General features: G+C 43.4%; 1 protein-coding gene across 4 annotated transcripts in view; it reads left to right on the forward strand.

The window, feature by feature from the left end:
* FRAS1 (Fraser extracellular matrix complex subunit 1) overlaps positions 1-22,087 on the forward strand; it is a 532,387-nt gene that overhangs the window by 427,090 nt on the left and 83,210 nt on the right. For 3 of the 4 annotated variants that reach the window (XM_060187915.1, XM_060187917.1, XM_016186757.2), the window contains 4 exons: positions 1,382-1,645; positions 6,734-6,922; positions 9,337-9,456; positions 9,925-10,104. In XM_060187915.1, the coding sequence (XP_060043898.1) occupies positions 1,382-1,645; positions 6,734-6,922; positions 9,337-9,456; positions 9,925-10,104 (753 nt within the window). The remainder of the gene's footprint in view (positions 1-1,381; positions 1,646-6,733; positions 6,923-9,336; positions 9,457-9,924; positions 10,105-22,087) is intronic. The other variant, XM_060187916.1, reaches the window with a different exon arrangement.

Raw genomic sequence — 22,087 nt, forward strand, 5'->3', positions numbered from 1 at the left:
CAGATTCACAGTGAGCAATATACTGTGGGGTCACAATAGACACTGGTTGTCCTCAGAAGCCAAATCCTTGGTAATTTATGTCTCTGAAATTCAATTTCAGCTGGATTTTCTTTTGTTTCATTTCCACTGTAACCTCATGTCATAATAGGTTTGGGAGGTTGTGTCCTCTTTCTGGAATAGGCCTCTCGGTTTGATACTCCTGGGCCATTTATGCAGGAATTGTGTGGCAGCCCTGTTATTAACTGCAAAAATGTGTTCACGTCAGGTTAAATGTGTGCTAGATGTCTTTATGAGCTTGCTTCTTTTGCAAAGAAAGCACTTTGCTGAAGAAATCTGGGTGGAGGGGGGCATCATGGGACTTTCTACCTGCTTCTTTTCTAAATGCTGCTTCCTTGGCCTTAGAACTCTGAAACATTCATCTCTTGGGTGAGGTCTTAGTCCACTTTGATGCCCCTTGGTCTTTTAAAGATGTCAATGTTGCTGTTGGTGGAGGACTAATATTAGAGGCTGCTGGTCATTGCATTTCAGCTTGCCTTTGTTCATTTTCACTTTCTTCTTGAAATTTTATTTTATTTTATTTTTTACATTTTATTTGGGGGAGAGTTAATGGTTTACAATATAGTTGTTGGCACATGGCTATAATTTCTCCCCATGATAGGTGTCTGCAAATAAGTCTCACCCTCAACTTAGATCCTTTTCCATCATCAGGCATTAGGATCCCAAATCCTCCCAGCCCCCTCTCTCCCTTCCTTTCCCAGAGTCCTTTGCTTTAGTAAAATACACCAAATACAGTCCAAGTTTTACTTTGTGTTTTCTCTTTATGTCCTTGTATCATAAGTCCTGCCTATGATTGAAATCATCTCATATTCCACCTTCTATTACTTCTTATAATATTATTTAAGGAAGCACTTGAATTGTCTCATGGTCCACATGACCCTCAAAAATGTTGAGTGTCCTTTGGAATTTAAAGCATATTCTCCTTCTCTAACCCAAATGTCCCAATAAGAAGGTCATGAGCAAAGGGGGCTATTTCCACCTTACAGAAGGAAAGAACAAGGTTCAGATAATGGGGTGAGTTTTAATGTTGAAAGGAAGATTTGACTTCTAAGCTGCTGTATTATCACACCCACTTGTGTCTCCTTAGGAGCTTTCTAACTAGAAAAGGGAGATTTCAACAGCAAGTGTTGTTGGAGCCGCGGGGAACTACCGTTTGCTCATATATAAGATGTTGAGCGGTTGGTCATTTATGTGTGTCTCACCAAGGGCCTCTGAGACACTGGATAGCGTAACAGGCTTGCTCTGGTTGACAGGATCAGATGGTGTTTCAGTGCCATCCATCTTCTACAATTGTTTCTTGGTTTCCCTTTGCTTCCTTACCCAGGCCATCTGCTCCTGCGACAGAGTGCTTCTGAGCCTCTAGAGAATGGGAGGGTTTTGACCCAAGGCTCCTCCTTCACCTACCAGGACATTCTGATGGGGCAGGTATGCTATGTGCCTGAAGGACCCGGTATTGCAGCAGATGAGTTCCGGTTCTCCCTCACGGATGGCCTCCACACAGACACAGGGAGGATGGAGATATACATAGAGCTACCTGCAGGCAACACACCCCACTTGATCGTAAATCAGGGTCTGCAGCTCTCGGCAGGTAAATGGCGTCGAAGAGAGCAATCGATGCTCTTCTGTCCTTGTCCTTTTTTTTTTTAAAGCATGTAAGGATTTCTTCCACATGGTCTCTGTCAGAAGACTGTGAATGAGGCATCTAGAACTTGGGAATACCTAAATAGGGGTGAAGTGTTATTCTAGGGATATGTAAAGAGTGATGAGTAATAAACGTGAATCCCAGAAATTTAGACCACATGCATCTTGATGTAAATTTGAAAACAGATTGCAAAAAGTTGGGATGGGGTAGCATACAAGGCTTGCAAGCAAGAGGTCCCAGGTTCCATCCTCAGCACCACTAAAAGCCAGAGCTCAGTGATGCTTCAGTTAAGAAAAAGGAGGAGGAAGAGTAAGAAAAGAAATTGTGGCATCTTAGTTTACTCAACTGTATGTCGGGCTAGGCTTCTTAGAGCCTTGCAAGTGCCCAGCCAACCACACAGAAATCAACAGCAACAGAAATCTAACATGATTTTTTAAAATGTTTTATTTTAACAGTATGTTATTATTTCTTAAAGAGAAAGGAAGCTAGTGCTGATCTGCTCTGGCACATAGCATGCCAGTGATCAAACCTGGGACTTTGTATGTGCAAACCTTGAATCCTGCTCATGGAGCCACCTCCCTGGCCAAAAACTTTATTCTTTTTTTAAAATATTTATTTATTCTCCCTTTTGTTGCCCTTGTTTTCATTGTTGTTGTAGTTATTGTTGTCGTTGTTATTGATGTCATCATTGTTGTAGAGGACAGAGAGAAATGTAGAGAGGAGGGGAAGACAGAGAGGGGGAGAGAAAGATAGACACCTGCAGACTTGCTTCACCGCCTATGAAGCGACTACCTTACAGTTGGGGAACTGGGGGCTCGAACCGGGATCCTTCCGCTGGTCCTTGCACTTTGCGCCATGTGATCTTAACCCGCTGCACTACCACCGGACTCCACTCCCTATCCTTCTATTTTTAAAGAGTTATTTATCTCATGAGAGAGAGACAGACCAGTGATGCCAGGGCACCACACATGCAAGGCCTGTACTCTACCTACTGAACCACCTCTTGGGTCACAGAAATGCATTTAAAAGGGGTGGGGTTGATTGCTCAGAAGGGCATGAACTTCACCATTCCTGAAGACCCCAACTACCACATGAAAGTGTTTGCACCTGGGAAGCTTCAGAGATGTGAAAGAGACAAAGAGGAAGGAAGGGAGGGAGGGAGGAAGGGAAAAGAAGGAGGGAGGAAAAAAAATAGTCTTCTGACTTAGATACCCTCCTCACCTACTTCTTATTACAGTTCTCTCACTCACTCCAAAGCTAACCTTAGCAAAGCAAGGACTGCAAAAGCTGAATAAGGGCAAGAGACTGGCATACTTTAATGATGACTCTTTAGTCACTATCAGGCCACCCCATCAGCTGGGGCCCTAGCTGGGGAGTCCTGAGATTCCCAAACAGACATCGATGGGCCTAGACCTCGAATAAATCCCTCTCTCCATTGTTACTGGTCATTTCTATCAGGAACAACACAGTAGACTCCTTTCTGGGCCCTCATAAGACCTTGCCCTCAACTTGGATCAACAATGGTAGAGAATGTTCCATCCTCCGAAGGAAGGATGGACAACATACTCTATGCTACACCTGAGAAAGATGGGTCAATATTGGGGCCACATGGAATGTTTCTACTCATGACCACAGAATGTGAGCTCACATCCACAGGGATGCAGAGGTCACATAGGCTCCTAAGCTGGTTATGGGCCCCAGATCACATCAAATCGATGGGGTTTACAGTCAACAATATTTATGCCCCTTTCCCATATTAGGGAGCTACTTTCTTCCCTGATCCAACTTTCTGATCCTTCTTGCAGCCATGACATCATCTCCCCAAACAATAACTTGGATCCACTGGCATATCAGATTTCAGGCTCAGGGACAAAAAGAAAAAGGAAAAAACAAACAAACAAACTAGTATAGCCACAGGCCCTTTGGAATTTAACTAAAATATGCCTACTAGCTATCTACAAAATGGAGGACCCCTCCAACTCTTCATCTGCACTATTCTAGCCCTTAGGTCCATTATTGGTCAACAATTTGTTTGGATTTGTATATTAATTTCTCTTGTCAACCACCAGGTTCCAGATGCTAGCATGATGCCTACCAGACTTCCCCGGACAGACAACCCCACCAATATGTCCTGGAGCTCTGCTTCCCCAGAGCCCTTCCCCACTAGGGAAAGAGAGAGACAGGTTGGGAGTATGGATCGACCTGTCAACACCCATGTTCAGCAGGGAAGCAGTTACAGAAGCCAGACCTTCAACCTTCTGGATCCCACAATGAGATTGGGTCCATACTCCCAGAGGGTTAAAGAATAGGAAAGCTGGGAGTCAGTTGGTAGCTAGCACAGCAGGTTAAGCGCACATGACATGAAGTGCAAAGATCCCGGTTCGAGCCCCCGGCTCCCCACTTGCAGGGGAGTCGCTTCACAGGCAGTGAAGCAGGCCTGCAGGTGTCTGTCTTTCTCTCCCCCTCTCTGTCTTCCCCTCCTCTCTCCATTTCTCTCTGTCCTATCTAACAATGATGACATTAATAACTACAACAAAAAACAAGGGCAACAAAAGGGAATAAATAAATAGATATTTAAAAAAGAATAGGAAAGCTATCGGGAAGGGATGGGATACAGAGTTCTGGTGGTGAGAATTGTGCAAAGTTGTCCCCCTTTTATCCTATGGTTTTATCAATGTTTCCTTTATAAATTAAAATAAAAAGAAGTTATAGAATAAGAAAGAAAGAAAGGAAGGAAAGAAAAGAAAAGAAGAGAAAAGAAAAGAAAAGAAAAGAAAAGAAAAGAAAAGAAAAGAAAAGAAAAGAAAAGAAAAGAAGGGAGTCGGGCTGTAGCGCAGCGGGTTAAGCGCAGGTGGCGCAAAGCACAAGGACCGGCATAAGGATCCCCGTTCGAACCCCGGCTCCCCACCTGCAGGGGAGTCGCTTCACAGGCAGTGAAGCAGGTCTGCAGGTGTCTATCTTTCTCTCCCCCTCTCTGTCTTCCCTTCCTCTCTCCGTTTCTCTCTGTCCTATCCAACAACGACGACAACAATAATAATAACAACAACAATAAAACAACAAGGGCAACAAAAGGGAATAAATAAATAAAATAAAATATAAAAGAAAAGAAAAGAAAAGAGAAAAGTCTTCTGGGGATGGCATAATTGCACAGTGATAAAGCCCTTGGTGGCAAAAAAAAAGTGCTTGGAGGGGCACTTGGAAGCCATTATACAAACATTAGATAAGGTTTTCTTGGGTCTAACCCTCACAGTATTTATTGCCTCTGTATAAGCAGCCCTGCAGGATTCGTGACAGGTGACAGGTGGCAGGTTTGGAATCTGTGTGCAGTGAGTTACTTAATGAGGAAGTGGGTTTTGCCCACAGAACATCTCCATCCCACTAGGGTTTTGTTTGCCTATTTAAGCTTAGTTTCATGTGTATCTTTTAGTGAAAGAAAAAATATAACATGGTAGTATTTGAGAGTTTGGGGATTCCCAGAGGTCCCAGTTATTAGTTCTGGGGTCTGACTTCGCCTTATTTACAAGCTAATAAGCTGGACTGTTACTGTTTCCTGGGTAGTGGTAGAAAACACAAGATTCTTCATAAGAGTTCGAGTTCAGGTAGCAGCCACATCAGCAGATTTGCCTGGCCTTTCTGCCCTCCACATCCCATGTGGGGGGAGGTGTCTGGAACCCAGGTGGATGCCTTCACCCCCTATGGACTGCATTACAAAAGAGAGACACTGAGCTCAGGAAGCTCTCCTAAGCAGTATGCATGCCTTTTTTTTTTTTTTTTTTTTTTTTTACCACAAAGGGAAACTTCCTCTCATCCCTCAAGGTTACTAGCCCAGAAAGACCTGGATAATGAGTATTTGGGCATTTTCTGTTGACATTACTCAGCAAGAACATACAGAGATGCTCAGAGCAGATGCTTGCCTCTCTAAACGTGAGAGTGCATTACCCACGAATGACTAGAATCTACCTAACCAAAATTCACTGTTTTTTTGTCATGAGAAAATGATCGGACAGGAAAGCAAGGGACAAGGCCTTGAGAGGAGGTGCATGCCAGTTGTCAGTGTTTGTCCTCCAACCTCAGCCCTTGACATCACCCAGAGGTCAGACTTCCTGCTCCGTTGTCCTCCTCATGACCTCTGTCTTGAGGAACACTGATTGTGACTGTTTGATCTGGGGTTGCAGGAATGCACAGTTATGTGATTATGTTTAGTTCCTTTTTATTGATTGATTGATTGATTGATTGATTCCAGGGTTATTGCTGGGGCTCGATGCCTGCACTATGAATGAATCCACTGCTCCTGATGGCTATTTTTCCTCTTTTGTTGTCCTTGTTTATAGTTCTTGTTATATTATTATTGTTGTCATTGCTGTCATTGTCAGATAGGACAGAGAAATTGAGAGAGGACGGGAAGACAGAGAGAGGGATAGAAAGATAGACACCTGCAGACCTGCTTTACTGCCTGTGAAGCGACCCCCCTACAGGTGGGGAGCTGGGGGCTCGAACTGGGATCCTTGAGTAGGTCCTTGCACTTTTTGCCATGTGCATGCAACTCACTGCGCTACCACCCGGCCCCCGTATAGTTGTATAGTTACTTTTTATGATTTGGTGATCTGCAAGATAGAAAACAAATCCATTCAAGTAGACCTGATCACAAGACTAGAGTTTGTTTGCATCACAAGAGTAATTATAGTAATTATATAGTCATAGGAGGAGAGTGGGCAAAGGGAAAGAATGAACTTGTGGGGGGGGCAATTTCTCTCTATACTGTTAAATCAAATAAATGAAGTTAAAAAATGAAAATGTTTCAGAAGAGAAATACAGGACCTAGAGTTAAGCTCAAGGGACAGTTTGCAAATTGGGATGTTTTGACTGTTTCAGGGGAATTAGAATTTCCACAGCTGGAAGTTGAGACAGCAAGCAGCTGGTGCTTATGGAGACCCTGGGAGTGTGTGAAAATGTCCTCTCTTTTCTCCTGAAATCATCTGACATGCTCATCAGAGGAAGTTGTGTCGATGACCTATCATTCCCTTTCTCTTCCAGGGTCTGTAGTGCGCATCACAGAACAGCATCTGAAAGTGACAGACACTGGTTCAGATGACCATCAGGTGATGTACATTCTGAAGGAAGACCCTGGCATAGGACACCTGCAGCTGTTGAAACACGGCAGACTGGAGCACATCTCCGTCAAGGGTCCCATCCGAAGCTTCTCCCAGGCTGATGTCAGCCAAGGTCAGCAGTTCTCTGCCTCCCCAGAATTCTAAGCTTATTCCCCTTGCCAAACACACACACACAGACGGTAGCAAAATGGAGCTAAATGTCTGGTCACTTATGTATTCTCTGTGCTGCATAATAGCTATTATGTAGCTTTGTTCATTCTTACCTCCTCAGGTTTTTTAAAAGGTTTTCTTGGCTAAAACTTGTTCATGCTTTGGCATAGCATTGATGGAATTTGTGACTATTATGGAGGAAAAAAACATCCAGACTTGTGTGAGAGAGACAGAGAGAAGGAAAGAGAAGTGAATTGGGATGGATTAAGGTGAAAATATGTCTGCCTTAGGTGAACAATTTATATCTCCTTTCAGCTCCCGCAGGAGCACATGTTAATGAACTAAGCAAAATGGTAAGGCATAAATCAGAGCTTTCTGTGGGAGATTACATAATTCATCCCTCTTCCAGGAAGTGCTGATGTAATATAAAAGCAGAAATGCTACATAGTTACTGTACTGTGCTTTCATAAGTTAAAAAATGGGGGGAGTCTATATATTGAAGGAAAAAGTAATTCAAAGCTGTGTGATGATATGCAGTGTCATATAGCAGTGGAAAATATGAAAAGCAAAACTCCAGAACCTCCCCTCCCATGCACTGACACTTAAAGCTCTCATTGGACTGGTCTGTGCTTTATCGAAGGGAATGGAGTGGGCAAAGTAGTGATGAGTCCTTACTAATGTCATTCCTCGGTGTCCATCTTTAAAAAAAATCAGGGTAGGTGCCTCCTCCCTGATGTTAGTTGTATTTATACTAACAGCTAGTTTAAAGGGATGAAATGGATGAAAGAAAATATGACACACTGTAGTTCTCTCTCTTCAAGTGTTTGACTTCTTTTTTTTTTCCTTCAAAGATTGATTTTTTTTTTTGGGGGGGGGCCCTCTTATGAGAGAAAGGCAGAGATCAGAGCACTACTCTGGCCAGATGCAATGCTGTGCTGGGGCTCAAATCTGGGCCTTACAGCTTGGGAATCCTATGCACTAGCCACTGAACCATTTCCTTGGTTGTGGTTTTGACTTTTGTGCAGTATTTATTTATTTTTTCTTGTTTGCTTTGTGGGTTGATCACATCACATAGTGTTCCAGAAATACATGTCCTCTTCCTTGTGATAAAGATCCATAAAAGGCCACAGGGATGATGTGACGTGGTAATGCACATTAAACACAAGTACAGTTTTGCAGATGTAGTTATCCATGAGACCTCCTTATAGTCATTCACAAAAGCTGGGCCTCAACCTTAAGCAGTGCTGTTGAACAGTTTCTTGATCCCAGAATTCCTGATATTTGCTACTAAAAATCCCACTGATTTTTACCCATGCCACCATGCTTATAAGAACATGTCTGCCTGTTAGTTTTACCAGGTACATTCCTTTGTCTAAAATATCAAGAGGCCTGCTCACTGCAGGACTCCAGGCTATTAATCCTTTGTTACAACTCCTGCACTCTACGGCAGAAGTCTGGTATAGGTCACGAGTTGATCAATAACCAGCCTCCAGGCTGACAATAAGGGCCACATAGACTTATCTTTGGTGACCAGTGTTTTTCCTGGAAGTATGGGGTAGTGCAAAAGTGACTGGAGAGTAAGTTCAGTATTTGTTATGGCATCAAAGAAGTATGCCAGACATAATGACATTTAGACAATGATGTGTGGGGGTAGAGGAGATAGCATAATGGTTATGCAAAGAGACTCTCATGCTTGAGGCTTTGAAGTCCCAGGTTCAATCCCCTGCACCACCATAAACCAGAGTTGAGCAGTGCTGAGGTAAAAAAAATAATAATAATAAGACAATGATATAAGACAATGATATACGTAGGTCAGTTCTAAACACCACTACCTGCACTCTGATGTTTCCCCCTCTAATATATATACCCTGGCCTTTCCATGTGAGATGCAAGTTCCTGTTACTTGTATCTTGACATTTACCCTGTGATGTATGTTCACTTAAAAAGCCCTTTGGTCTTCCTTATTCTGGTTTGATGATATGCATATCATTGTCAATATAAACTGTGTAGAGTTCTGGGGGTCAGTGGCACCCAGTCTCGTCTCACTCTGAGACACAACTGATGCTGTCCCTCTGGACTCTCTCTCACATGGCAATAAGTGATTGAGTCATCTTTTAATCCTGGGACACCTCGGAGCCCAGAATCCCAGTAGTGGCCCCAAATCTGCCATACAGCGCTACTTGGAATGATTTTATTTTGAGAAGGTCTGTGGTAGAAGAAGAAAAGCTAGGGATGAAAACTACACATACAAATGCCAAAAATAGCACAAAAGTGAGGAAGGTATTAATTGTTTGTTTGGTGGGAACACATTTGTTTCATAAATGTACACAAAGTGTGCTAGTAGCAAATCTTGATTTTCTTATCTTTGTTTCACAGGCCAAGTAGAATACAGTCACAAAAAGGGAGAACCTGTTGGGAGTTTTTCTTTTAAGTTTGATGTAACTGATGGAAAAGGCAGCAAGGTGACTGATCAGTCATTTTCCATCACCGTTTTGGGTAAGGAGGCATTGGTGTTCTAAGACAACTTCAGCATTCTGAGGGTATATAATTCACACTATATTCGCCATAAGACTCAAACCCTTTCCTTTAGTTTTGAAAATCTGGACTTACTTCCTCTGTTGTCAGAAGTTTTAGTTCTTTGGCACCTCCCTGGGGGTCAGGCCTAAGGACCAACTTAAACCCCAAAGCTAGAAGGGAGGAAGCTGAAAAGATGTCCTGGGAAATCACTATTGCTGGAGGAGCAGTTGGTGGCACAGCCAGTAGAGAGCACATGTTACGACATATGGAAGAGTTTGGGTTCAAGCCCCCACCCCTGCCTGCTATGGGGAGCTTCATGGTTAATGAAGCAGTAATACAGGTCTCGTTCTCACTCTCTGTCTCCCCCTTCTGTATTAATTTTTCTCTATCTCTATCTAGTAAATACATAAAAAGAAATGGTGGAAACACTTGATTTATTTTTTTCAGAAGACAAGTCCCCACCAGTCATCACCACCAATAAGGGACTGATCTTGGATGAGAACTCAGTGAAGAAAATCACCACTCTGCAGCTCTCCGGTACTGACCAGGAGAGTGCGCCCACAGAGCTCATCTACAGAATCACCAGACAGCCCCTGCTGGGCCACCTGGAGCACACAGCAGCCCCAGGTAAGCCTTCATTGTGCCAAAAGTAGGGTATAATGTGTTGGTGCTGGCTGCATCATCTGTACACACTCAGTTGGCATCTGCCTATATGAGGATCTGCTTTCGGCATCACTGATGGTGACCGTTAGAGACGACTCTCTTTATATTTCTCATACAATGCGTGCTTAGTGCTTACTGAATGTCAGACCAAGAAATGCAGTTTTAGGCAAGCAGTCCTGCCTACACAATCAGATAGCTGATTTCTCTTCTAAGCCATTTTCTTATTTGTGATTAATAGTGGTTTATAAGATTATGGAAAAAAATAAGATTGTGAAATTAAAGGGTATAAATTCTCACAGCACCTGCCACCAAAGGTCTGTTCCCCCACAATCACCACTGTAGTTCTCACAGAATTTTAGAAATAGTTTGTTCACGTCTTAGAAATAGTTTGTTCACTTCTGGCTTTTCTTTTCTTTCTTTCTCTCTCTCTCTCTCTCTTTCTCTCTCCTCTTCTCCTCTTTTATGTTCATGTATTTCAATTCTCTAGATGTCCCACATGAATGAAAGCATCCAGTAGCCTTTCACCTCTTTACTCCAGATTGCTGATTTCTTCAGAGCAAACACTGCACCTTGTTCTTCTTCTAGTCTTTTTGCACCTGGCACAGTACCTGCACCACATTAAGCATTCAGTTCAAAAACTCAGAGTTGATCTGGGTATTGAGCAAGATTCTAGTTTAGCTACTGTTGGGGACAGTGAGGGAAATAAGGATGACTGAGATAAAATGCCCACTTTCCATAATTCTTTCCTGGTGGCATCTCTGAACATAGTCATAGCTTAGGTAAACTGTGGCAGTAGTTCGGGCATTTATACACAAGACATATACACCTGGTATCCTATGACTTCAAAAATAGAAAAGGCCACTGCATTTGGGGATATACACAGTGGTGGCATTAAGAATACCCTTGGAGAACAGAGTTTTGGCAAATAGAAACTGCTGTTTCCAGAGATGGCAACAGCATGTGGAAAATTTTTAAAAAATAATGAATAGACCAGCTTACTTAAACCATGGATTCTGAAAATCGTAGTAGATGAGACTCATGGGCAGATTTTATCTGCAGAGCGGAGATCAGTAATTTAATTCCCAATGTGTCCTGGACCTCACATCTCCAGTCCACTAAGGAAAGATAGAAACAGGCTGGGGGTATGGATCAACCTGTCAATGCCCATGCTCAGTGGAGATGTGGCAACAAAAGCTAGAACTCCTACCTTCTGCTCCCCATAAACAATCTTGATCCATACTCCCAGCGGGGGAGAAGTGATAGGATGAAGATTAGGGGGACTCTGCACTCCAGCTCCATCAGCACCCAGAGAGAGAGAAGGAGAAGGAGAGGGACATATGGAGGTAGCTTTGATGTCATGAGTGGTTTAGAGGGAAAGAGAGGATTGAATCAGGAAAAGAAGGGGTAACTTTGTATAAATGTGGACAGATAGTTGTAGAGAAGATTGTCGGCCAATGTCTACAACCTTAGTGGAACTGTGGTGGATTGCAGTGGGGAGAGTGAAGATTCAGAACTCTGATGGTGTGGGAATGGTGTGGATTCAAACCCCTGTCGTGATGTAATTCTATAATTTAAAAATATTTTAAAAAGTAAAAAAAAATTTAAAAAGTAATTTAGTTCAAAAAGCTAGGAATTCACTGCAGAATTTTTAGCAAAGAAGAGAAATGAAAATAATCTAATGTCCAATGGAATACATTGTAAGAGAGGAAAAAAGAGGCAGTGACAATGGTTAGGAAATTTTACATTTGACCAAGTAGGAGGTAGTCAGCCTTCATCTAGAGGACCAGTAGTGGGAATGGTTGACTATCTGAAAATAATGTAAAAGACAACGCCTAGTACTTCATAACCTTAGTGAACAGGAATTGCTGGAAGGGAGGGAGAAAAGAAAGGATTTCAAGCAGAGAATTATAAAATTTGGCAACAGAATGGATTTGAAAACAAGAGATCCTTGCTGAATAAACAGTCTAACAATAGAATAGTTGTTTTCACATCATAGAGGCAGTGATGGCTTAAAGATGATTTTTGGTTTTCATCATTTTTTTTTAGGCTGCAAATTTTTCTATACATTCAGTTTTCAACCAGGGCAAGTCCTTGTCCCTTATGCTGCTCACTTTCTCCTGCAGGTGGTCAGAGAGTAAGCAAATAGCCTGGTAGATCAACTGTGTGGCAGTAGTGAGCACAGAGCAGCAAGTAAGGGCATTCCAGAGTGCAAGGAGCAAAGGGGTGAGGAAATGCCTCCGTGGCAGTGAAACTTGCCAACAGAGAGCTGAAGAAAGCAAGGAGAGCAACCTTGCTGGCACACAAGGAAAGAGCATCCTCAACAAGGGGCAGTGAGATGCTATCAGTCAGGCATATCACAGCCCCATGTAGCAGGGAGACCAGCTTGGCTGCTGCAGAGGGAGGGAGTGAGGGCGAGCATGATGGGAGAAAAGCTGGGAGAGGTGGCTCTGGAGCTGGGGGAAGTGAGGGCAGCAGACTGTGATGGCATCCAGGGTGATGGCACAGGATGGAGTGTTTGTGTAGGGGGGGGGGGGAGGATGGACAGATTGGCCAGCATCCCTACTGCAGATGAAAGCAGGTGGCTGACCCTTTTGTCCTAAAGTTCCTGGGGGAAAGTCTGCAGATCAGCACTTCTCAGACCTTGGCTGCAGGAGGTATTTGATAACTAATTCATGAGCTAATTGCTTCTGCCAGAATCCTGTCAGGTTGCTGATTGTATCTCTCCAAAGCAGAAAGGGCAGGCTCTCTCCTGTTGTGTGGGGTGACTGCATCTAAACAGTGCAGGCTCTGAAGGCTCTGAGCTCCACATTCACACTGAGCACTGCCAGTTGCCTGCCTGTTGCCTGTCCCAGCCCTGGCTTCTCTCTGATCCAGAATGAAATCAAGAGGTGCTTTGAGGCTGCTCCAGATTCTCCTTTAAAAAGTAAGGGTGATACAGTGCCAAGGAGTGAACATTCTAGATCGAAGGGGCAGCCAAGGAAATGCAGCTTTACAGTTTCTGCCTTTATTGGGCTTCAGTTCTAGTGATCTACACTAACTAGACCAGTGCTGCTCAGGGAGGGACACCGTGGTGATCACACTTTTTCCCCTTCTTGGGAAGGTACTCTCCGGAAGTAGAGGAAGGGCTTCCTGTACCTAGGACACTTCCTCCTAAGCACTTATCTTCCATTTTTTCTCAAACTGCCTGCATCTAAGTGCATCAGATTTGATGATCTGCCCCCCTCTTCCCATTACTCATGGGATCCCCTCACAGTTGCTCACAAGGCAGAGTCACCCTGCTCCTCCCACTCCACCAACCCCACTCTATGTCTTTTCTGTAGCATTTAGTTGATTCTTTTTTAGAGTTAGCATCTCTCCATCCCTGTGTCCCCTATGATGATTTTCATGAATTTTATTCTTCTAAAGCCAAGGAGATGTGGTCTGCCTGCACAGTGGAATGCTCCTCTACTGTCCAACAGACGGATGAAGCCAGGTTGGTGGAGGTGGACCTAGGCTGGGGGTGAAAGTATTTGTCAGAAAACAGAAAAAGTTTTATACATGTACCAACAACTGTATTTACTATAAGCCCCAATTAACTTCCTTCAATTTAAAAAAATTAAATTAAAATGCAGAAGAAGGAAGAGGAGGAGGAGAAGAAAGACGAAGTCCTGCCACTTGCAACAGCACACAGATCTGGGGTGTGTGCTTGCTCTGAACGAGAAACTCTATGTGGTTTCACTCACTTGTGGTATACAGAGAAACAGAACCAACAAAGCAGAAACAAACATCAGAGGACAAGACCACATTGGTGGTTACCAGAAGGGAGAGAGAGTGTGAACTGGGTAAAAGGAGTCAATTATGCAGTGAAAGGTAGAATTAGATGTTTAGTGGTAAACTCAGTGTAATAAGTTCAGATATTGATTCATAATGATCCACAGCTGAAATTTAGATGCTACAATACAATGTTCCTTCAACTACAATGTCGGAAAATTGTGAGGAGCCTCACAAAGCACCCTACATTTTTCTGCCTCTAGGAGCCTGGCATTCCTTATAACATTAAGCCAGCTCCCCCTGCTCCACCCTGCATTCCTGATACTATAGCCTATCTACATAATCATTGTTTTCCCTGAAAGATCCCCACCCATCCCATTGATCTATCTTCTTTTTACCCTCAAGACCCTCCCTGCCTGCAGAGTATTATTAATCCTACCAGTTAGAACCCTCACAACAGTTGCTAAGGAAGTTCCTACCTTTCCAACCCCTTTTGCCTTTCTCCTCCCCTTTCCTAGCTATTTCCATTTCCAATTTGCCACTTCCAGGTCTGCCCTTTAAAAGCCTTGGCTCTCTGATCAATAAAGATATTGGCACAGGAGCCTGTGTAACCTCTGCATCCCTGTCAGTCAGTGCTCACATTCCATGATCACAGCTAGGAACATTCTTGGCTGTACTCATTTCCCTCAAGTGGCAGAGTATGTTGACCCAGCCTCCCTTCAGAGAGTGGGGCAATTTCTACCATTGTTGTTCCACATTGAGGGCAACGTCCTGTAGAGGCCCACAAGAGGGTTTATGATGTTGTTCCTGATAGAGATGACCAGATATGGTGGAGAGAGGGATCTGTTAGAGGTCTAGGCCATCATATCTATATGGGAGTCCAAGGATTCCCTGACTAGGGCCCTGGATGATGGGGTGTCCTGGTAGTGACCAAAAGAGCCATCATTAAAGTATGCCAGTCTCTTGCCCTTATCCAGCTTTTGTAGTCCTTACTTTGTCTGACAGGGTTAGATTTAGAGTGATTAAGGGAAGTGAAATAGGAAGTAGGTGAAGAGGATATCTAGATCTAAATAGAAAATACTTGATTAAGTACTATATGGTGTCTTTTTTTTTTTAAGGTATTTCCACTTACTTGCTGCACTTACTGGGTCACTGAAGACTATTGTTCACTTTTACTTTTAAAAATATATATGTCTATATTTATTGAAGAGACAGCCAGAAATTGAGAGAGAAGTGTAAGAGAGAGAAGAAGAAGAAAGAGCTTCACAAGTGGTGAAGCAGGGCTGCAGGTGTCTCTCCATCTCTCTCCCTCTCTAACTCCCCCATCCTTCTCGATTTCTGGCTGTCTCTATCCAATAAAGATAATACAAATTTTTTAAAAATAACAAATTTCACTCTGTCTATCAAAATAAATTAAGTTTAAATACATTTTAAAAAGAAAATCATAGAGAATATTTAAAAAGAGAAAGAGAGAGATCTGCAATACTGCTTCACCACTCAGAAAGCAGGTGGGGACTGGGGGCTTAAGCCCAGGAGGGCCTTGCTCACTGTGATATGTGCACTCAACCAGGACACCACCAACTGGCCTCCATTTTACTTTAAGGTATATATTTCCCCCTAACTTATGGATACATGTGCACATGTGCCCTATCTCATGGGCCCTGGTCTATATCTATGTTCTGTAGCTTTTTTAGGAAGTGTGGGGTGTGGGGTGGTGGCTTCCTTCTAAGGGAGGAATGCAACTCTTCCAGGTCTTCTTCCTGGTGATTGGAAAGGTGGTCTTGCTGTTCATATGCCATTCTCCTGGCCTGTGCCCACCCATGCCCACATGCCCTCTTTTATAAAAATATCCCTCCCCAGTGACCTCATCAGAAACTAATTACATCTTTCCAAATAAGGACAGAAAATGAGGTCCTAAGGACTTTGACATGAATTGTGGGGGCACAGGCCACAGCTGGAGGCTGGAAAGGGGGTAGAGGGTGCACAGGCCGAGAATATCCCAGAGCAGGAGCTGAAGATGGGACCCAGATTGTAACACAGAGCTTTCCAGAGCCCAGCCTGAGCCAGTGGGGTAGTGCACCCTTGGTATTCCTTCAGGAAGGCAATTTCCCCAGATGCTTTACTCCCATGCCACGTCTCTGACCCGGCCTGCACCTTCTCTAATGTGCAGGGCCCTCTGGGAGAATTGGAAAACTGACAGGGTTAATGTGGGTCTCCGTAATGCCACCAGAGGCAGCAGGTTGGTTTCTGAAAACACCTTGAATGGGATGAAAAGCTTTCAAGATGTTTCAGACAGTAACTACCTGCTGTGATAGCCGAGAGGGACATGTTATTAGAAACAGCATCTTGTTGGTGGTGAGTGGCTGAAGTCTTCCGCCATGCAATAAGCAAATGCTCAGACTGTTGTAAAGAGTATGGAAATTGGCAACATATGCTAAAATGTCAATTATAGTAGGTAACTAAATTATAGTAGGTAACTATTATAGTAGTCAATTATAGTAGGTAACTAAATTATAGTAGGTAACTAAATTCATTCACCAGGAGAGGCAGCATAATGGTTATTGCAAAAAGACCTTTATGCCTGAGGTATCAGAAGTCTCAGGTTTCATGGGCTGGGCAGTAGCTCAGTGGGTTTAGCATACATGGCGCGAAGTGCAAGGACCGGCATAAGGATCCTGTTTAGAGGGAGTCGAGTGGTAGCGCAGTGGGTTAAGAACATGTGGTGCAAAGCACAAGGACCAGCCCAAGTATTCCATCTCCCCACCTGCAGGGGAGTCGCTTCACAATTGGTGAAGCAGGTCTGTAGGTGTCTATCTTTCTCTCCCCCTCTGTCTTCCCCTCCTCTCTCAATTTCTCTCTGTCCTATCCAACAACGACATCAATAACTACAACAATTAAAAAAAAAACAAGGGCAACAAAAAGGAATAAATAAATAAATATTTTTTTAAAAAAGGATCCTGGTTAGAGTCCCCTGGTTTCTTAGCTCCCCACCTGCAGGGCTGGGTGGGGGTCGCTTCAGAAGTGGCAAAGTAGGTCTGCAGGTGTCTCTCTTTCTCTCCAACTCTCTGTCTTCCCCTCCTATCTTGATTTCTCTCTGTCCCATGCAACAGCAACAACAAGGGCAACAAAATGGAAAAAAATGACCTCTAGGAGAAGTGGATTCATAGTGCAGGCAACGAGCCCCAGCAATAACACTGGAGGCAAAAAGAAGTCTCAGGTTCATTCCCCAGGACCACCATAAGCCAGTGCTGAGCAGTGCTCTAGTGTGTCTCTGTCTGTAGCCATCTCTATCATTAAAATAAGACAAATACAGTATTTTAAAAAATCCATTCACCAAATACATTTTGGGTCCCCGCTGTGAACCAGACACTCTTCTGGGTGTGCTTTAGTGGAGGAACAACAAAGACCCATGCCCTCTTCAGACTTACATTCCAGGCACTGGCACTTAACGACAGCTGCCAATTAAATGATACCAAATACCATCCAAATCAATAAGTGAGACAAGCTAAGTAAAATTATTGTCAGTCGGGTCAATAAGTTCTAGAAGAAGCAGTTACAGTGATTATAATTTAGTATTGGAGCTAATGGGTAGTTTCTGGGACTCTGTGCTTTTTCACATTTTCTTTAATATGCATTAATTAACTCTTATGCTAAAAAAAAAAAAAAGGATAAAGGTAAAATTTTAAGAGGTAAACTACAAAAAGTTTCTCCTAGCAGGTAGATGTTTGGAGTTAGAAAGCTTGCCTTCTCAGCCCATCACTGTCTTCTTACTAGCTGTGTGGCCTTGGATAGGTTATATTGTTTTTTTAATTTTATTAAAGTGCCCTAATTTGTAAAAATGGAGGCAATGTGTTCATCTTGACTTTTCTTTCTTTTTTAAAGCAATATTTATTTATTATTTAGAAAATTGTTTAAATATTTATTTTCCCTTTTGTTGCTCTTGTTTTTTTATTGTTGTAGTTATTGTTGTTATTGATGTCTTCGTTAGATAGGACAGAGAGAAATGGAGAGAGGAGGGGAAGACAGAGAGGGGGAGAGAAAGACAGACACCTGCAGACCTGCTTCACCGCCTGTGAAGCAATTTCCCTGCAGGTGGGGAGCCGGGGGCTCGAACCAGGATCCTTACGCCAGTCCTTGCGCTTCGCGCCACCTGTGCTTAACCCGCTGCAGTACAGCCCGACTCCCAATATTTATTTATTTTTTATAAAGACACAAATTGAGAAGGAAAGGAGAGATAGAGAGGAAGATAGAGTCACCTGCAGCACTGCCTCACCACTTTTGAAGCTTCCCCTCTTCAGGTAGAGACTGGAAGCTTGAACCTGGGTCCTGGAGATGGTAATGTGTGTGTTTTACCAAGTGTACCAGGTGACTGACTTTTCTAAGAGTCATTAAAAGACAAAGCTTAAGGCTGGATGGTAGTATTCTCCTTAGTTATCAGGCAAGATTATCCAGGTTCAAACTTCTAGTCCCTACCTGCAGGGGGAAAGCTTCATGTGTAGTGGAGCAGTGCTACAGATCTCTTTCTCTCTCTCTCTCTCTCTCTCTCTCTCTCCCTCTCTCTCTCTCTCTCTCTCGCCTTTATTTTTCTGTCTCTCACCCTTTATCAAAACAAAGTAAACGAAAAAATGGGTATCAGTAGCAGTGCAATTGTGTAGTCACCAAACTCTAGCCAAAACCTTGGTGGCAAAAATAGACAAGACTTATGCACTGTTACAAATTAGTACTAGAGGGAGTCGGGTTGTAGCGCAGTGGGTTAAGCGCAGGTGGCGCAAAGTACAAGGACTGGCATAAGGATCCCGGTTCGAACCCCGGCTCCCCACCTGCAGGGGAGTTGCTTCACAGGCGGTGAAGCAGGTCTGCAGGTGTCTATCTTTCTCTCCCTCTCTCTGTCTTCCCCTCCTCTCTCCATTTCTCTCTGTCCTATCCAACAACGACAACAACAATACTAACTACAACAATAAAACAACAAGGGCAACAAAAGGGAATAAATAAATAAAATAAATATTAAAAAAAACAAAAAAAACAAATTAGTACTAGAAATTAGTTTGGCAGTTCCCTAGAATGTTATGCATACACCTAACATGTGTTCCAGCCATTCTACTCTAGGAGATTAATGCAGGAAGAATAAAAATTTATATACATATACGCTGAGAGAATTGACCTTGGGTCGGGGGGGGGCGCTAAGCACAAGGTCCTTTCCTGGGACCTGTTGATTAGTTCACAGATATTATTTTGGAAGAATCACAAAAGACTCTGTGGATTAGATGTGCAAACTTTTTCAAAGAAATGAGGTGGCTAGTGTGCAGAGGCAGATATTAAGGTGCAGAGTCACAGTCACATGAGGGCCACAGAGTGTGGTGCCACCCTGAGTTCTCTTGCCGAATTTATTCCCAGCTTTAGTCCTATCTGGAGCCAGCTTTTTATTGGTCCACTGAAATTACCTCCTGTCTTTACTATTGGATTTCTGTTTTCCAGGTATGACTACCTTTCCACAGCTCTCTCCCCACCCTCCAGCCCCCCCACCCCTTCGCCATAGTGAATGGTGCTTCCTGGTGAGCTCTTAAAACTCTTTCCACAGCTTCCTTGGTGCTCCCCTAAAACTCTCCCCTTCTCATAGAGAAAACATGAAAAAAACAAACAAACAAACAAACAGGCCATAGTCTCTCAAGTTGTTCTAGGTGGAACTGGGATTCAGGGCCTCTTTACTTTGTTCTTCCCCTAACACATGCAAAGACTTGTACACAGATAAACACTTTTTTTTAAAACAGGCCCATAATGAAAGTAACCTAAATGCCCATCAGCAGGTGAATGGATAAATTAACTATGATATGGCCATGCAATGGAAAAATACTCAGCAATAAAAAGGAATGAAGTAGTACCTGCTACAATAAGGCTAAATCACGCACACACAAAACTCTGTGCTATGTGATATGAATCATGCATAAAATCATATGTTATTAATCAAGAATGATTGAAGACAATTCCTTTGTTGCTTTGTGATAAGAGAGGGAAAAGTGAAGGGTTATAGTGTTAGAACTTTGGGGATGATTGATATATGTGCACTGTTTGACTGGGATTATGGTTTCATAGATGTGACAAAGCATATAAAATTGCACACTTTAAGTATTTCAAACTTACTATATATCTGTTTTCTCTGAGAGAAAAAAAAACTAAAGATCAACTCCAGAATTTCCTTCCTAAGAGGAAGGAAAATGATCCAACACCTCCCTTAATTAGCCTGGCTCCTAGCTGGAGGAGTGACACAGGTGACCATTTGACTGTGAGAAACCAGACACCTGTTTCCCTGTGAGCCATGAGGATGGAGCCATGGCAGGAGGATAAATTTAAATTTCTCAGTGCAACTGGTCTGGCATTATTAAATTTTGAAAGAATGCTATGTAATCCTGTCCAGAGTCACAAGGCAAAACTGTTTAGACAGCAGGGTGGAGGGAGTCTACAATTTTTTTGCCTGTCAAGAGCTCATGTAGCAGGTACAGATATATAAAATGGAGTGTTGGGCAGTAGCGCAGCAGGTTAAGCGCACATAGCATGAAGCGCGAGGACCAGCCTAAGGATATCAGTTTGAGTCCCTGGCTCCCCACCTGCAGGGGAGTCTCCTCACAAGTGGTGAAGCAGGTCTGCAGGTGTCTGTCTTTCTCTCCCCCTCTCCGTCTTCCCCCCTCTTTCCATTTCTCTCTGTCCTATCCAACAACAATGACATCAATAACAACAATGATAATAACCACAACAATGATAAAACAATAAGGGCAACAAAAGGAAAAAAGTAGACTCCAGGAGCAGGCACCTGTGGTGCAGGCACCAAGCTCCAGCAATAACCCTGGAGGCAAAAAAGAAAAGAAAGAAATATAAAATGCCTCATCAGAGAATTAATGCCCCAATATCCAGGTGTCTATCTGGGTGACAAGTTTCAGATGATAAATAAAGATGTAAGTGTAAGCCATGTTGTTGTTGTGCGTGGGCCGTGGAGAAGAGAGAGAGGAGGGGTCCGGAGCAAAGAGGAAACACAAATCTTTATTTGCGCTGGCACCTCAGAGTTGGGTGCTAGTGAGGCAGGTTGGGCCACGTGGAGGTAGCGAAAATGGCCGCCTCACGCAGTAACCTTTCCTGCATCTGAACACCGGAGTGAAGCGCTGGCAAGAGAGCGAGGTGGGGAAGAAGAAGGGCTTTTATAGGAGAACCTTTCGCGAGAATGGGAAGGGGGAGGAGTAACCATAGCACTCCAGGAAAGGATAATAACTCTCGTGAGAATGGGAGGCGGGAGGAGTAACCAAAGCACTCCAAATATCGCGGGGATATAGACAATGCCCTGAGGGCACAACATGGCTGAACAGGCACTCCAAGAATGTCCCAACTGTTGGTATCTTCTAATTCTGCTTTTAAAAACCCCTTCTGTTTCATTTGGTTTAAATCCCCCCTGCTTAACACTGCATTCTATTTACGTAACCACTGTATTCTATTTACATAAATCACTTTTACATTTACATAAAGTACCACCTTCCCTCCAGGGCATTGGTGGTTTAGTGGTAGAATTCTCACCTGCTCCATCCCCTCTCCTTGTCACACCCTGATCCTCTCCTTGTCACACCCTGATTTTCACCAGTCACTTTTCTCTCCATCCTCTCTGCATCACATCCTGTTCACACCCTACTTGGGAAGTATATATAAAGACAACATTGTTTGTTTTAGTTAGTTGTTAGTTTAGCTTAGCTTGGCATAGATTGTGCTGCGTCCTGCATGAATAAAGAAATACTGCCTACAACCCAGCCATGAGTCCCAGGTGGTCTGTCTCCCGTCAATGAAGCTCAGCCTGACACCCAACTCTTGTGGGAACTAGCCTGAGGGGACAACATGGCAGATGTGACTGCATCGGCACAATTTCCCAGCACCATGTGTCTGATATCTAGTCTCAAAGATTAAGATGAGATATTGAGGTCACAATTAAATGTGAGCAGTCAACACAGATTTTCTTCATTCACTGAACTGTCTTTGCAAGGATTAATTATGACAAACAATACATCCCAAGAAATAGCAGATGAATTTTCAGACCAAGCTAAAGGACTAGATTAAAAATGGATTAATGGGAGTCGGGCTGTAGCACAGCGGGTTAAGCGCAGGTGGCGCAAAGCGCAAGGACCGGCAAAAGGATCCCGGTTCGAACCCCGGCTCCCCACCTGCA

Source organism: Erinaceus europaeus, chromosome 3 (genome assembly GCF_950295315.1).
Source record: "Erinaceus europaeus chromosome 3, mEriEur2.1, whole genome shotgun sequence".
NCBI classification, from domain to species: Eukaryota; Metazoa; Chordata; class Mammalia; order Eulipotyphla; family Erinaceidae; genus Erinaceus; species Erinaceus europaeus.